We start from the raw sequence: 16,113 nt of genomic DNA, 5'->3' as shown, positions 1-16,113 counted from the left end.
TTTGGGTCATGAATTTGCACAACTGATACAGTTGGCTTTCTAGACGTGCACTGACTTCCTCGCTTACCTAGAGGACGCCAGGGAAGAGAGGAAAACACTGGGCTTTCATTGCTTTCCCCGCTTTGGCCTCCTCCGCCGGTCGCTGGTAGGCGTGTGACACAGTAAAATGGAGTTTTTGTACGCAGACTCAGTTGACACTACAGGTGGAGGTCAAGGGGCAGGAGTCAGTTCTCCTCTTCCTTCACTGGGTTCCAGGATCAAACTCAGACCATCAGGATTGGTGGCAAGTGCTTCTATCCGCTGAACCATCTCTCACACACCCTACTCACTACTTGTAAAAAACTTTTACCCTCCCCCCTCCTGCCATTCTCTTTTCCTACTTCACTACTTACAGAATCACAAGGGACTCTGAGCTTAGAGCCGGCTCCCTCCCAGCTCACCTCACCACCGTGGGGACAACCTAGTGCTTCCATGCACACTTGGGGTGTTTCTTCTCTTCATTTTTGAGATAGGCTTTTACTCTGTAGACCAGGCCTTGAACTCACAGAGAACTCCTGCCTCTGCCTCCCTCAAGTCCTGGGATTAAAGGTGTGTGCAACCACAACCAACATGATTCCTTTAAAAAATACTGAGAAAGATGGGAGAATCATACAGCACTAGTACCAAATGTTTAATCCAGGGACATTTTTAAAAAAAACTCAAGACAATCCCAAAAGTTTTGTATTTCTTGTTTTGTTTTTGGTTTTTTGTTTGTTTTTTTGTACATACTGCAATTTCAACCAATTTTAAAATCACAGTACCTGGAGTCTTCAGACAGCGACTGAGACCGACACCAGCAAATCTCCATGTGTGGAGAACGAGTTCCTCAGGATTTGTCCACCAGGATTTTTGAGATAGGGTCTCATTTTCTAGACCTTGCCAAGTAGGCTAGACTGTCAGTGAGCCCAGGACTCTTTATGTCTTCATCTTCCCAGCACTGGGATTACAAGTACACATCAGATTCTTCCCTCAGTATCGAGAAGCAAACGCATGTTCTCAGCTCCCAGGGCAAACACTCCATCAACAGGACACCTCCCTAGCCCCAGACCCCAGCAACTTCTGCAGTCACTCCTCCCAAGACAAAGCTCATTCCTGAGTAATCCAACAACTGGATTTTCAAAGTACCTCTCAGTTCCCACTGCAAGTGTCTGTCAAACTTCTACATTCAGATGCTTGATTAAACTATTCTAATACCACGCACATGGGAAAATTTTTAACTACACACAGCAGGGAAACATTAGTCATGGAATATACTTGTGTGGTGAGGTTTAGAAACATGCAATGCCCGACTGGGCAGTGGTGTGCACATCTTCAGTCCCAACAAAGGCAGGCAGATCTCTCTGAGTTTGAGGCCAGTGTGGTCTACAAAGTGAGTTCCAGGGCAATCAAGGCTGTTAGACAGAGAAACCCTGCACTGCAGAACACACAAACAAAAATGAAGTACAATGCCAATATTCCAGGGAAAGTATTTTTTCTGCCCAAAGTATATGATCTATCTAAAGGCAATGGGGACACAAAGGCACATAATCTAGGGTCCTGGTCTAAGCACGCTACACTTGAAATCAGCACATAGATTACATGGACTCAAGCACTACTCATCAACGACACAAGTAGTTGAGACAGTTTTTATTAAATATGCAAAAGTGAAACGAGCACACTCTAAGGCCTAAGGGAGGGCTGTACCACCTCCAAGCTTAGGCTTTAACGAACCATGACTGCATTTCGTGATTTCGTGTTTTCCTTGGTTTTAGGATCTACTGTCATCAACCCACTTAAGAAACTCATTCCGCAGAATACATAAGCATTACCAATCAAATATAAGTATTTAGAAAAGGCACTGTATAATAACACTGCCATCTGGGAGACACCGGTCTTCTGCATGTCAAGACGCTCATGTCTTCCACAATGTTATCAAGAGATGAACGCAGAGCAAATCCCTCGCTCTACCTCAGACTCACACCTTGTGCTTGATATCACTTTCCGAAGTAAATGGAATATGCAGCTGTTACACACTCCTTTCGGACACTGGAGATTTCTGAACTGTAGCCACAGTAAATGGCTCTGAGAAACAAGTCAAGAAATCCAGGAACAGAACATCTTCTCTAAGCATCACTTTGGAAGATTCACTCAGAACCATCTCCTAGGTTATACTGCTAACTATCAGACACTTTCTAACTACTCATCTGGCCACAAATCAATCGGTCTGAATAAAACACCTCAAAGTCACCTGAAACCAACATTATTACAGCTTCCAGCGGAGATGAGCATTTATGAACAAGGCTAAGCAATGGAGCAAGTTTTCTTTCCCCTCTAAAATATTTGTTATGCAAATTTATGACTTGCATCTGATTATTGAGCTGTACATCTGTGGATATTAAGTGACAAATAGCTGGATATAGATACTTTTTAATACAGACCATTTGAATGGGCTGGATAAAGTTCTATAGTCACACCTACAGTAAGAGCTTACTTACCCTGCAAGGAGAAAGATACACAGAAATCACTAGTTATGCTCCATTAATTATATCTAGGAACACTATAAAAAAAAAAGCATAACACAACTTTAAGACCTTCCTATACATTAGATAGGCCCTCATAACATATGGAGTTGGGAGGTAGAGGAGCTCCATGTCAGCTCCTAGCCTGAGAGGAGACACATCTTGCCAATGACCTGTTCTTGGTTTCCCAGTCACACTGTTACTCAACATACAAACCTGAATGAAAAGTCAGACAGGTCATTGTGTAAGTGAAACTTCAGTTACTAATGCTCAAATACATGTTAAAAGTGGCTTAGCACGTCATTTCCTATCACTTTCCCTTTAACTCAAGCTTCAAAGAGCCTGCTGGCATGATACAGCACTATTCAACAGCCAGCTCAGCAGGCATTTGCTGCAGAAGGCCTAACGCAGAAGAATCTACAAGGAACAGTTGCTGCTCCAGATGTGACACAAGAAGACAGGCACAACGGGGAAACCTCTGAGAGCTAGAGAACTGGCTAAGATGAAGGGCATTACAGGAAAGCACAGCATGAGCTTCTGACGTCAACTGCCTGGACTCCCCCCAAATGACAGTGACGGGCCTGTCTGTACCAGAGATCAGTGAGAGGACGATGGTCCTGTGTCTGCAGAGGGAGGATCCCCCAGATGGAACAGTGATGGGCCTGTCCAAAACTCTTCAAACTCTGGATTCAGAAGTATTGTTTTAAGAAAATACACAATATGGTGATTAAATTTTAAAATGACATTATGTCTTTTATTGTGATGGATTGACTGAGGAACAGCCGCTGGTGATCTCGAAAACAAGGCACCGGAAAGCATCTTCATCTCAGAGTTTATTGGGTTGCACCGAAGGAACAGCAGGTGGTTACACAGTTCTCTCATTCACTTTGGAAATCTAAAGTACTTGCAAATTCTTAAGAATACCTCGACCACTGGATTGGAAGAGTAAGCATAGTATAACCAATTTCTTAGTAAATAATGTCTTACAAATAAAAATACATTTAAAACCGCTTTAAATGCATTCTTTACAGGTAATTCAGCATATGTTTGTATCACTTATGTTTAAGAATTAAAGCAAGTGTATTACTCTGATGGAAAGGAGGGAGACCCTCTCTCATGCAATGTACAGGGATACTATTCAAGTCGACAGGGAAGGAAACCCCACCCTTCCTACTGCCACGTCCGTACATAATCATCTACAGCGATCAGTGCGGAAGCCCACGGCCTTCCCCACAAGTCAGACATACATTTTCAGTTCACCAGAAGCACCTCGTATCTACAGCTAATTTATCTTGGAGCCCAACAAGCCCTCTACACCAAGCTCCCAAAGGACTCAGGGCAGTCAGTAATTAATGAAATCACTCGGAGGGTTATGGCTGTTCCTTAAGAGTGCAAGTTCAACCTGTCAACACCAGAGGTGATCATTTTATATTAATTTATACGTAATTCCATTTAAAGTCTTTATCCAAGTATAACATATGAAAACAGTCTTTCCACAAGCAAAAAATGTGGAAACATTAAAAAAATGAGTCATTTTTAAAGTAACTGATCAGATTCCATAGGCTACTCTTGGGAACAGGACCTTGCTGGATAGAATCCCTTCATCAGCGGCGTTTTGCATGCACTTAACTGGACCGATTCTTCTGTGTTGTTCTATGAGCTCACCAAAACATAGATCATGCTGAAACGAGGAAAGAAGCTGTTAGTTCAAACACTCCTGATCACAAAAGAGCCGAGCCCACTTTATATGTCCTGCCCATACGCAGTATCACAGCATCATAGAAAAGACACTGCCAAGTTCAGAGCGTGGTTTTAAGTTGCATTTATGGACTTTTGCCTACTGCCCTGATTCTTTTCAAATTTTAGCAAGCAGAACAGTGTGACCGAGCACTCAATGAGTACCACTACTTAAAGAAGCCATCCAAACAGCGCTCTCTCTGGACCAGCACCACAGGAAGAGCATCTCTGGAGAGCCGGCTTGGTGCTGCAGCTGCTCGTCCTCCCCAGGCATGACCTCACTCAGTCTCCAAGCACTCAGGGGGCTGTGCTTGTTACTGGTCCCATTCTATGCAAGGGAACGGTCAAAAAAGGAACGTTCCAATTACAGCCTAGAACAACTCTAAGCAACAGAAATGGGGACAAGAAGGTATACAACGGGGAGGGGGGTGAAGGGGGCAGTAAATACATGATTTAGGCTCACAAAGTAACAAGGGCAATTCTGTATCAACAGTGACTTTAGAAAGAAACTGAGAAAAGGCAGAGGAGGGGGAAATATGATCAAAACATAGTGTATGAAAGTCTAGAAAATAATAAAAAAACATTTTTAAAAAATGGGTGGGGGCACTGGGGATGGTACACATTCTGATCCCCAAACAAAACTAGGAGCTGAACAGACGTGGACAGTTCTAAAACAAACATGTCCTGGTGAGCACTGCCTACTGCGTGCATCTCCAATCCAAGTACTCATGTGTTTTCTTTCCGCAAGTATACTTTAAATGCCTACTACAGTCCAGTAACCCAAGAGTTAGCTAAAACACTTAAGACCACCGGGGCCATGGTGGCACATGCCTTAAATCCCAGTATTTGGGAGGCAGGTGGATCTCTGAGTTTGAAGCTAGTCTGGTCTACAGAGCGAATTCCAGGACTGCCAGGGCTACACAGATAAACCCTGTCTTAAAAAAACAAAAAAAATTAAGAGCTTGAAAATTAGCAAGAAAAAGAGATGGAATTTCACCATTCAGGACCTAGTCATAGCTAGAGATGGCACAGCACTAAAGGTAAGGGTCACAACCAAAAAGACTGAACCTATCATTATAGTTCACCTATGGGCAAAGTCTTCAGGTGCACAGACAACAGTCTCTCAACAACCTAACACTTTGTTTGCCCTTTTCTATAACAGAAACTTATATGATTTAGAAACAAATGTGAATAGAAAATTAACAGATAATAAATATAAATTAATAGAACTTAGTCATTCCAACTTACAATAGCCAATTTTTAATACTTTTATTATTTTTTGTATTTGGGTGTTTTGCTTGCATGTCTGTGTGCCACATGTGTACAGTACCCTCCGAGGCCAGTAGAGGGCATCGAACCCCCTGGAACTGGGTTATGGGGTTATGCTTATGAATGCCATGTGATTTCAAACTTACCCGTATAGGTAGTAAAAAAAGGCTAGAAGGTAAAAAGCTAGTTTGCACCATCCTTCCTTCTGACAGTAAGCTAGAATGTCTGCATTCATGATGGTCGTCGGGTCATAGAGTCCAGGGCCGCTCATCACCGGTCTGCTCATGTACCTGAAAGAAACACAGTCGTTACAGGAGGGGAGGGTTCTTCTCCAGCACTTGCTACAGGAGCAGCGCTCTAGAAACATAGCACACTTTTGCTTGCAGGTCCAGGTCCTTACTTTTACATCTAAATCTTAAAACTACAGACACTAAACAACAAGAATGGGACAGCTACATCTGGTCTCTTGGAGCTCAGAGATGCAGGAAGAACAGGAGTAACTGTAGAAGGGAAAGTTAGGTGTCTGCTTTCTTCTTTTTAAGATTGGTATCTACATTATGTGTATGAGTGTTTGCCTGCATGTAGGTATGTGCACCTCTAGCCACGAGTACAGTTTCTCTGAAAACTCCACTCGGTTATAGACATAATAGCATTGTACACCGGAACAGTCTTAAACACGGCTCCTAAAAGTGAGAGATAGGAGATTCTGACGTGCCCATTCAAACAAAGCTTTCAACTTATGGGCAATGGGGGAAAAACTCTATTCAGGTCAGGCATTAATTGTGTAAGCTTATATAATCTGATTTCATCTATAAAATACTAAATGCTTTAAAAGTTATAAAATAAGAAATGAAAATTATAGTATAAAAAAGATAAGTATTGTACATTCGGGCTTCCATGACATTTAAAATGGCAGAACTAGGCTGAGCCACTAAAGGTTGTCAGTTGAGGGAGACAGCTTGACATTCGGCTCAGAAAATCTTCTGAGGCCAGAAGTGCTGGATCTTCATCTCTGAGTTCACACGTGCACATGTGCATGACAGACAATTCACTTATACACGTCAGACTTGTATGTGCTATGTCAAAGCTCCTTTAAGGACTATGGAAGCAAGTCCGGCAAGGGCACAGCGATCTGAGCTGAGTCCGTGCTAACTAACTCCATCTGCCTGTAGTAAAGATGACCGGAGCAACCACAGCCAAAGTCAAAGTTAGTTAAGAAAACATTTAAGTGTATTTAAGTATTACCTCCAAATATGATATGCCAAAAGGGGCATATTGAGACCCAGTGTGAGCCACTCTGCTGCACAGAGAAACATGACACAGAAGAAAGCATGGATGAGGTACTCTGGAAGGACAAGCTGAAAGGAAAACAAAGCGATTATCACACTGCCTGGCTCGCAGCTGCTTATCTGGAAAGCAAGTGGCAACCAAGCTTCCATTTTAAAACATCACTGTTTCCTAGAATTGAAAATCAAAGATGCTACTGAGTCCTACTTCCGTATTTGACTTTTTACTGAAAGTGATTATAGCAAACTGGCCAAGGGATATGAAGCTTTTACTACAACAATAAGATGAGATATTTAAAACTCAGGTTCTTAGAGAAGCAAGTTAAACTGCAGTTACCACCCAGACTGTTCGATTATTTGTGAATCAAGTAGAATGCTTTTATTTCCATCATTCAGCAATAAGAATACAAAAATGAAATAACCAGAGCACATGCAACATGATAAAAATCCATAAAACAAACTCCCATTTATAAGTTCACGTTAGTTTTTAAGCCTTAGACGAAACCAAGACTGCTGCATGTATTTAGCAGGTCACATCACTTTCCCACAGGCTGTGCAATGGAAAGCCAGCCAGTCAACATCTCAGCACAGCTGGGGAGAACACCGAGCCACACAATGCAAGGGACACATTTTCTGCAATGTAGGAGGGAAAAGACGCAATTCTTAACCATGAAGAAATTGCCAGGTCCCAGAGTTCCCATTAGCCTTTGTGTTCTCTTATGCCTACCTATCAACAAAATGCTACACAGCCGAAGACCAGTAGAATCTCAGACCTCAAAAAGAAAACAAGCCTTTTGGTAAGTAGTAATGAGGAAAAATTAATTCAAACGACATGCATTTATAAAATGACCAAGAGTTAATGATTTGTTTTAAATCACTCTTTATCCTAAAAGGTTCAATCTAATCCAATGAGTTATTAAATAAAATACCAAAACTATCTGAAGCTACTTCTAGCTCAAACCCCTAAGTCACAGCTGCAAAGTCCAAGTTATCAACTAGCTTTGCACCAAGTTAAAACAGTGAGTCAGGTCCTTCCTGTGTAAGCCCTGCTGTTAAAGTAAAATTATCCTGCATATTCAAGACCATCTTCTAATACCCCATATTACTTCTTCCAGCTGAAAGCCATATATGGTGAATTAACTCTACCCAGAGTTAGAAATCAAGCCCAGGGCATGGCACATGTTCTGAGCAACACTCAGAACTGAGTTATAGCCCCAATCCCACCATCAGATTTTAATCAACATTATTTTAAATAAAATCCTAGTAGAGTCGACTAATCTAAGTCACTAACCAGATGTTTTCTGCAAATTTAGGCAATAATAAGTAACTAATATAAGCCCCACATACGCATGCATGCATATTCACGGATGTATGTATCGATTTCAGGCTAAATTTCTATAGACAAGAAAATGTCAAAGGACATCTTTGAAACTCAGTAACCAGAACCAGAACAGACCAAGAAAAGCATGCATACAAGCTACACTGGAACTGCTCTTGTGACAGCAGTTTAATTAAAGGACAGGATGCTGCTCTAAACCCTGTCCAGCCTACTGCAGCCCTGAAGCCACTGAGGCCTAACAAAATGAATGACTTTGCAACACTTAGACTGAGGGAGGAGAGCGGGCCTCTGGAGTCACACGCCCCCCCCCAGACTCGCCCTTAGAGAGCGCGCTACTCCTGCATTCTCCTGCAGCTTGACCATTCCAGTAAGAACCAGACCCCACTGTCGCTCCTCAGAAACGTCCAGAAACATTTATCACATACTTCTCACAAAAAGCTGAGCGCTCCGATCATTCAATTACCACAGAACTCATTCTATTAATGACCCACAGCTCGTATTAAGACTAGTATCCAGAAAAAAGTACCTCTTGCAAACATGGCTGAAATGATTCGAACTGAAACATGTACAACTGTATTCTCTTGGTAAGTTTACATTTTTAAAAATAATACTTGTCTTCCCCCATACTTTGGCAGAACTGTCAAAACAAACTTAAATAGGGAAAACTGTCAGATGCACTGCTGTTCAGCCAATTATCGGCACCCTCTCCAAAACACAGCTCTTGGGGCTACAACGACGGCCTTTCCCCTCTGGGAGCTGCAGGCGTCCAAACACATGTCTTCTCTCAGTATGAATTCCTTCCCATTGAGAAGAGTCAGAAATCACACACTATATTCAATGATGAAATCTGTCCCTCTTAAAGTTACAATAAATTAAGAAAACACAGTTTGAGCTTCAAAAATTAGGATGTCTAGCTTGTAACTGTGGTCTCTGCCTTAACTTCTGACCTAGCACTGGTCAGTGCACCTGGACCTCATAAAGCAACTCAATCAACTGTCCTACTCTTGAGAGTAACTACTCACCCGTGAATGAAAAACTCCAGGGAAACGCTTCTGTGCCGGGCCTGACACCCAGCGAAGTGTTCATTTGATTCTAGCTAGCAACCTCACCAGCTGAATATCGGAATTAACAAACTGCCGAAGAACATGAAATACTATTAACAGACTAAGAAATCCCAGCTGCCTGACAACCGCTTTTAAGGACTGAGGCAGACACTCTACAATGCACACCAGTTACTTTCCTACAGAAAACAGCTCTGGCCTCTTTCTTCTTACGAGCAAGGGAGCCAGGAAATTAAAAGTTGGGATTGTACCTACCTGGAACCTGACTGTAAACGTTCTCCACAGACACACTAGAGAACTACAGGGAGCCTGACTGTAAACGTTCTCCACGGACACACTAGAGAGCTGCTGCACCGCTCACATTTACAAGAGTCAAGTGGCACACGGGCTTCTCCAAGAGCCTGAGAATGCGCCTGCGCTAGTCTCCTCCAGTTCTGAACCAGCACTGAGGGGTAACCCTGTTTCTACTGTTTGCTGCCATATCACTAGCAGCTCTTCAGTTTCTGACCAATCAAACCTACAGGCTAGAGAATTTTCCTCAGATGCTAAAATGTATCTAGACCCAACCTAAAACACCACAGAGACAATAAATCTACCACAGGAGACTCAGAACTCTGAGGCAGATACAATAGACTGGGGCATTTATATACAAACTGCTAGCTACAAAATTCTGGCATCTTGAGGCATCACCACAAACAAGACTGTGCTCCAAGCCAAGAGCTGCAACAAAGGCTGAGAGAGCAAAGGCATAAACCCATTTATTCCACCAGCCACATAAGCAGAGATAAAAGCAGACATGGCAGCTAAGTCCACACTAGAGTCCATGTGTCCAAGTCACAGCCTGAGAAGAACTCCCCAGGACTAATGTTAAATCTGACATAGGCCGCCTTTCAAATACTGCACTACATAATTTAATATAGATGTGCCTATGGCCATAACATAAAAAAAGCATACGCATTTAACAGCTTTCCCTACTTGACTGGGCCAGCAAGCAAACATTTGCATAAAATATGAAGTTTCATGAAATCATAACCCTCAACAGGCATATGAACAAGCACATTGAGCAGAACAATACAGATACAAATGCCCTAGCCCACCCGCGAAATGATGTGGCATTAAAACATTCAACTTTTAAAAAAGCAGTACACACCTTTAGTGCAATTTTGACTCTTTTAATCTTTTTGACCTTTTCAACTGTCTTTGGCCGACAATGTAAAAAGCAGATTGGAAGAATGTTAGTACGGCGGCTGACATCACCAGATTAATAACACAACAGTCGAGTCTGACAGCAAAGGGGACTTTTTATTCTGCCTACTTCAAGAACATTTGAGACAGCATGCTACTGAGAAGATTGGCCATCTTCAGGTTATATCAAGTTAAAAGCAAGTAAGTTTTTAAAATCTAAACATAAATGTGATGTCATAACTTACAGGATTCAGGGTATTACACTGGTCTATAGGGTTCTTGTAATCAGTCTTCAGCTCATCAAATGCTATGATCTAAAATGAAATTACAACAGTTAGAACCATTCATTGTAACATACAGCGACAACAAGCCTGCCCCAACCATCAGAACATTGCAGAATAAAACAAAGTGAAACATTTTGGTTACCAATTTACACAAAAACTCCAATGTGCCGAAAAGAACAAGAACTAAAGCCCTGACAACATGTCACTGTGACCTCAACGATCTGAGCCCACTGTGACCTCAAATTTCATTTTACCCAATGCTTCCAGTCCAGTTGTTTCCTCTATGTGCAAGAGCTCTTCCTACCTATACAGCTACTGGTGTGAAGTGTTCCTCATCCTGAAAACCCCTCTTCTGGTCCCACTCCCTCTGCAGTTGTTCCCTGACTCAAACTGTATCCTTGTGAGCATCTCCTCTGGCAACCCTGTTAGTCTGGCATCACTTGCTCTGGAACACTGCATTTGCATGCAGATGTGTCTGCCCCCGGGGACTGTGTAGGCCTTGGGGAGAAAGACCATTTTTAATTATCTGTGCAACCCTCTCCCTTGGCACGGTGCTCTGAGACTCTAGAACGGACTCCAACAATTCAATTTATTCCCAATCACATACATTGCTAAGGCTCATGCTTCTAAGTGAACGCAGCTTTGCACCTAAGCATCTTAACATCCTTACAGGGAACTGCAAAGTTAGAAATGTACAAAGAATCAAAGCTGGAGATATCCACCACTTTGTGGCACTAACTTAGGTGTCAGAGGTCAAAGCAGAAGGCTTGTGAGGACCTGTTGCCTCTCTCGCCATCAGATGTGTATGGGATTGCTTGCGGTCATCGGCTATCAATGGTTACATATTTCTAGCTTTCACTGTGCTAACTTTTCAGTTAAAATTCTTTGTTTCAAAAGAGTACAGGTTTTCTTAATCTCTAGACATATATAAAATACCCTAGCCTTCTATAATAAAAACTCTAAACAGAAATAGAAGGAAAAGTAACTGAAATATTAAAATGTAACATCCAAGGAAACCTGAAGATGAGAGGAGAAGGGGCATGGGAGGAACTGGAGGAGAGAAAAGGAGAGAAATGATATAATTACATTTTAATTTTAAAAATATAAAAAAAATACTTAAAAAGATAGACGACTATTGGGCAGAGGCCCCTGCTCAGCCAGAGGCGACACCAGCCTCCAGAGCGCCAGTGTCTGCTGCCAGCAGGAGAACTGAAGCTGGGGAAACAGCAGAAATGGGGCCTCAAACCAGGTGTGGAGGCAGCAAGAAAATTCACATGTGACCTTTCCACCAGCCTGGAAACAAACTTTACAGAAGCCACCTACAACTCACACGTGGTGGAGGAAGAACAGAAGCAGCGAACTATGCTAAGCCACAATAAACACCCCGGTTTCCATGGAACTTATAAGCACACCTTTCTACAGTCCTAGGATTACAAAAATAAGATCATCTCAAATTTAAATTTAAAAATGTAATTTTCAGGGCAGCAAAGTTTTCACTGTGGACATTACCATGGCCCAGGGTCTGAAGTATTAATTAATTAATGTGCAGCACATTACTGAATGGACGGGAGCTTTAAAAGTAGGGAAAAAGCCGGGCGGTGGTGGCGCACGCCTTTAATCCCAGCACTGTGGAGGCAGAGGCAGGCGGATCTCTGTGAGTTCGAGACCAGCCTGGTCTACAAGAGCTAGTTCCAGGACAGGCTCCAAAGCCACAGAGAAACCCTGTCTAGAAAAACCAAAAAAAAAATAAAAATAAAAATAAAATAAAAGTAGGGAAAAAAACACTAGGCTAAAAATTTTAAATGTATAGAATTCAACAAAAGGGATTTCCTTTGTCAATAATTTCTAGCAAAATAAATGTTGAAAGTACAAATGTATAGTTTGGCAGAAAGAAGCTTTGATCAGCTATAAATATTAATAGTCAGCTACATCAAATTATCCACGGATAATCCCCAGTCTACTTTAGTAGCAGAAGTTCAAGACAAGGGCCATAACTGCAATAATATGATTATTGCATTTAGCAAGACTCAAATTAATAGCAAATTAACACAAAACCATTTTTGGAAACAGGGCTTCACGTAACTCAGAATCAAAAGTAGCCAAGAAAGAGTTGGGGGACTTCTGGTCATCCTGTTACTACCTCCTCCGTGTTGGGATCACAGGTGTACAGCCCTCTGCTGGTTTGTGTGGTGGGATGGATGCGGTACATTCCTCTGCTGGTTTGTGTGGTGGGATGGATGCGGTACATTCCTCTGCTGGTTTGTGTGGTGGGACGGATGCGGTACAGCCCTCTGCTGGTTTATGTGGTGGGATGGATGCGGTACAGCCCTCTGCTGGTTTGTGTGGTGGGATGGATGTGGTACACTCCTCTGCTGGTTTGTGTGGTGGGGTGGATGCGGTACAGCCCTCTGCTGGTTTGTGTGGTGGGGTGGATGCGGTACAGCCCTCTGCTGGTTTGTGTGGTGGGGTGGATGCAGTACACTCCTCTGCTGGTTTGTGTGGTGGGGTGGATGCGGTACACTCCTCTGTAGGTTTATGTGGTGGGGTGGATGCGGTACACTCCTCTGCTGGTTTGTGTGGTGGGACGGATGCAGTACACTCCTCTGCTGGTTTGTGTGGTGGGACGGATGCGGTACACTCCTCTGCTGGTTTGTGTGGTGGGACGGATGCGGTACACTCCTCTGCTGGTTTGTGTGGTGGGGTGGATGCGGTACACTCCTCTGCTGGTTTGTGTGGTGGGGTGGATGCGGTACACTCCTCTGCTGGTTTGTGTGGTGGGGTGGATGCGGTACACTCCTCTGCTGGTTTGTGTGGTGGGGTGGATGCGGTACAGCCCTCTGCTGGTTTGTGTGGTGGGATGGATGCGGTACACTCCTCTGCTGGTTTGTGTGGTGGGACGGATGCGATACACTCCTCTGCTGGTTTGTGTGGTGGGGTGGATGCGGTACACTCCTCTGCTGGTTTGTGTGGTGGGATGGATGCGGTACACTCCTCTGCTGGTTTGTGTGGTGGGACGGATGCGATACAGCCCTCTGCTGGTTTGTGTGGTGGGATGGATGCAGTCTGAGATGTAGAGGGTTCACCAACCAAGCCGCATCCCTGTCAAAACTTTTTTTGATTGGACAGTTTCTTTCAATAAACTGTTGAATGGGTCTCTGTAGAGCAATGGACACTAGACATATACTTGAAATTATTCCCCAAAGAGTACAGTAATTATCTGAACTAAGGAATCCCTGGGTCTAAAAGCTCCCCCTGGATCTGTGGTACAATCTCTCAGTCTGTAACAGTACTTAAAAGTATCTTCTACCTTACCTAGACACCTTCCTTTCTAATGAAATTACCCATTTTTTTAAAAGTGTAGTTTGGGGGTTTCTTAAACATAGAATGTGGAAAATGTGGGGAACGCGCCCAGAACAACTCTCTTCTATTAATCTCCACCATCCCAAAGGGCACTTGTAAAGACACATCTACAGAGGGGAAGGAGCCATGGTGGGGCCAGCTCGTATTCCTAAATTATCTCAGTGTTCTTCCACCAAAGGGCAGAAGATGCCATTCCAGTTTTTGGTTCCTACTAACGAGCGTTTTAAAGCAGCAATCACTTCTGACCCAGTGACCAGCCTACACCAGCACTCCCCACTTCACAAGGCTCTAAAATAAGTACAATCGCACTTCTGAGACTTCTGCTACATGGTACTGCTGCCATTTGGTCAGGCACACGATGGTGATGGAACCCGCTCCTTCATTCAAATTATACTATTATTCCAGAAGGTATTGGAAGGGTAGGAACAAATGAGATCAACTTTTAAAGATTGGTGATCTCCAGGGAGCTCTCAGTGCTAAGGCGGTAGAGAAACTATCTCTAATAGAACTGTCACCGGGGCCTGGCACAGTTAAGACGCGCGTCCACCCTACAACGATATGAGGAGCTGAAGGTTTCTGAAATTTTCAAAATCAAATTAAAACTCCCTTTATTAAATCAAGCAGCCCTGGCCACAGTGGTGGGTTAGAAGGTTGACTCCTGAAAAGCTCCCGCGATTCAAGTATGACTTAAGGGGAAAACTCGGAAATCTGGCCAACTTAGTAATCAATCCAAGCTGCTTCAAAGTCCACCAGGAGCCAGTATCCGTGCCACAGTGTCCTACTAGAAAAGCGCCCATCGGGTAGTGCTGCAAAGGAGAGTTGGAAATGCGGCTAAAGTAGCTTCTAACTCTCTGATTTTGGCAGTGCTCCAAGGAAGCCTTAAAAAGCAAGCTGTTTTTCAAGGATAAAAATTCGGAAAACTTCACGCCGAGAGTCGCCGCTCGGAGCGCACTGGGCATCCTCCCGGATGGAGGACGCGGGCCGCCCGGGCGCAGCCACGGCGCCGCCCGGCCGCCCCGCCCAGCCCCGCTCGTGAATAGCGGAGCGCGGCCTGGACCCGCAGCGGCGGCGCGGACACCGGGCTCCCGCACACCGGGCCCTCCGGACCCCTCGGCCGGGAGCGCGCAGGCCCGCGTCCGCCGCCCCTGCGACCCGGCCACGTCCTAGCGCGCGCCGGCCGCCGGGGCCCCGCTCAGCTGCGGGCCCGGAGCCGCGAAAGGCTGCGCAGTCGCTCGCCCTCCTTCCCCCTGTCCGGGCTACTCACGTGCCAGATGGCGAAGAAGATGAGCGCGGCGGTGAGCAGCAGCGCCAGCATATAGCAGAAGGCCGCGAAAGTGAACGCCATGGCCGGGGAGGAGCTGCCGGGCGCGCCGGGGCCAGCGGAGAAAGGCGGCGCACGGCCCTCTGGGTAAAACCATTCACTTCCCCCGGCCTCAGCCGCCGCCGCCGCCGTCGCGGCCTCCGCCCGGCGCGCCTGCGCACAGGGTCGCCTGCGTGCGCGCCCCCTGATGGCCGGCGTCTGCCTAACAGTTCTGTTGTCAACAGTTGATCTAGTTTATTTGAAGTGTCGTTAAATGAATGCCTAGTTTGTTCCAGAGACTGTTCTCCTGCTTGAGATGCAAAAATAAATTTAAAAGTGCCTGTATTGAAAGGATTTAATCTACTACCAGAAAGGAGAGACTAAATAACAATGCTATAACCTGTAAGCAGGTAATCGTGCGTGCTATGAAAGGCCATAGAAGGGCACCCATCCCTCCTCCGAGCGCCTATCCCTCCTTGAAGCTAATCTGAGGTTTATGTGATGATAAGTCCAGGCAAAGAGAAGGGAGCGCTAGTAATACGGGGAAATGGTTCGAATGAGCAAAGGTAGAGATGGAAAAAAGGAAAGGAAAACTTGTGTGCAAATAGCTTTGGGTCTGTTAGTGGAACTTGCGTGAAAGAGCAGAGAGAGGTCAATTCATAGACACCAAAATATGTTCAGTGCAGGAGCTCAGGTTATAACCAGACCCCCGAGGTTTTCAAACTTTTTTGCTTATCACAGGATTTCAAAGATTT

At 44.4% G+C, this 16,113-nt stretch overlaps 1 protein-coding gene across 2 annotated transcripts; it reads right to left on the bottom strand.

Annotated features, from left to right (window-relative positions):
* Positions 1 to 3,353: 3,353 nt before the first annotated feature.
* Cnih1 (cornichon family AMPA receptor auxiliary protein 1) lies at positions 3,354 to 15,516 on the bottom strand. 2 transcript variants are annotated; one of them, XM_057786464.1, is made up of 6 exons: positions 15,323 to 15,516; positions 10,660 to 10,728; positions 10,380 to 10,427; positions 6,789 to 6,901; positions 5,690 to 5,833; positions 3,354 to 4,218 (listed from the first exon to the last, which is right to left on the bottom strand). In XM_057786464.1, exons 1-6 carry the CDS (start codon positions 15,401 to 15,403, stop codon positions 4,191 to 4,193), a joined length of 483 nt encoding a protein of 160 aa, XP_057642447.1. In that variant the 5' UTR covers positions 15,404 to 15,516; the 3' UTR covers positions 3,354 to 4,190. The 2 variants fall into 2 exon arrangements, with proteins under 2 accessions (XP_057642447.1, XP_057642448.1); XM_057786465.1 differs by lacking the exon at positions 10,380 to 10,427 and having other exon boundaries at positions 15,323 to 15,512.
* Positions 15,517 to 16,113: the final 597 nt, after the last annotated feature.

This window comes from Chionomys nivalis, chromosome 12 (assembly GCF_950005125.1).
Source record: "Chionomys nivalis chromosome 12, mChiNiv1.1, whole genome shotgun sequence".
NCBI lineage: Eukaryota > Metazoa > Chordata > Mammalia > Rodentia > Cricetidae > Chionomys > Chionomys nivalis.
The sequence above is the reverse complement of the archived record's forward strand: the minus strand, read 5'-3'. Positions and strand labels throughout refer to the sequence as shown.

Excerpts from the sequence above, each read along its gene's own strand:
- Cnih1 (XM_057786464.1), bottom strand. The coding sequence starts at position 15,403 with ATGGCGTTCACTTTCGCGGCCTTCTGCTATATGCTGGCGCTGCTGCTC. Across the intron at positions 10,729-15,322 it reads TCTTCTTCGCCATCTGGCAC|ATCATAGCATTTGATGAGCT; the intron begins GTGAGTAGCCCG and ends ATTTCATTTTAG. Across the intron at positions 4,219-5,689 it reads TTTTTTTACTACCTATACGG|CATGATCTATGTTTTGGTGA; the intron begins GTAAGTTTGAAA and ends TCCTCGTTTCAG.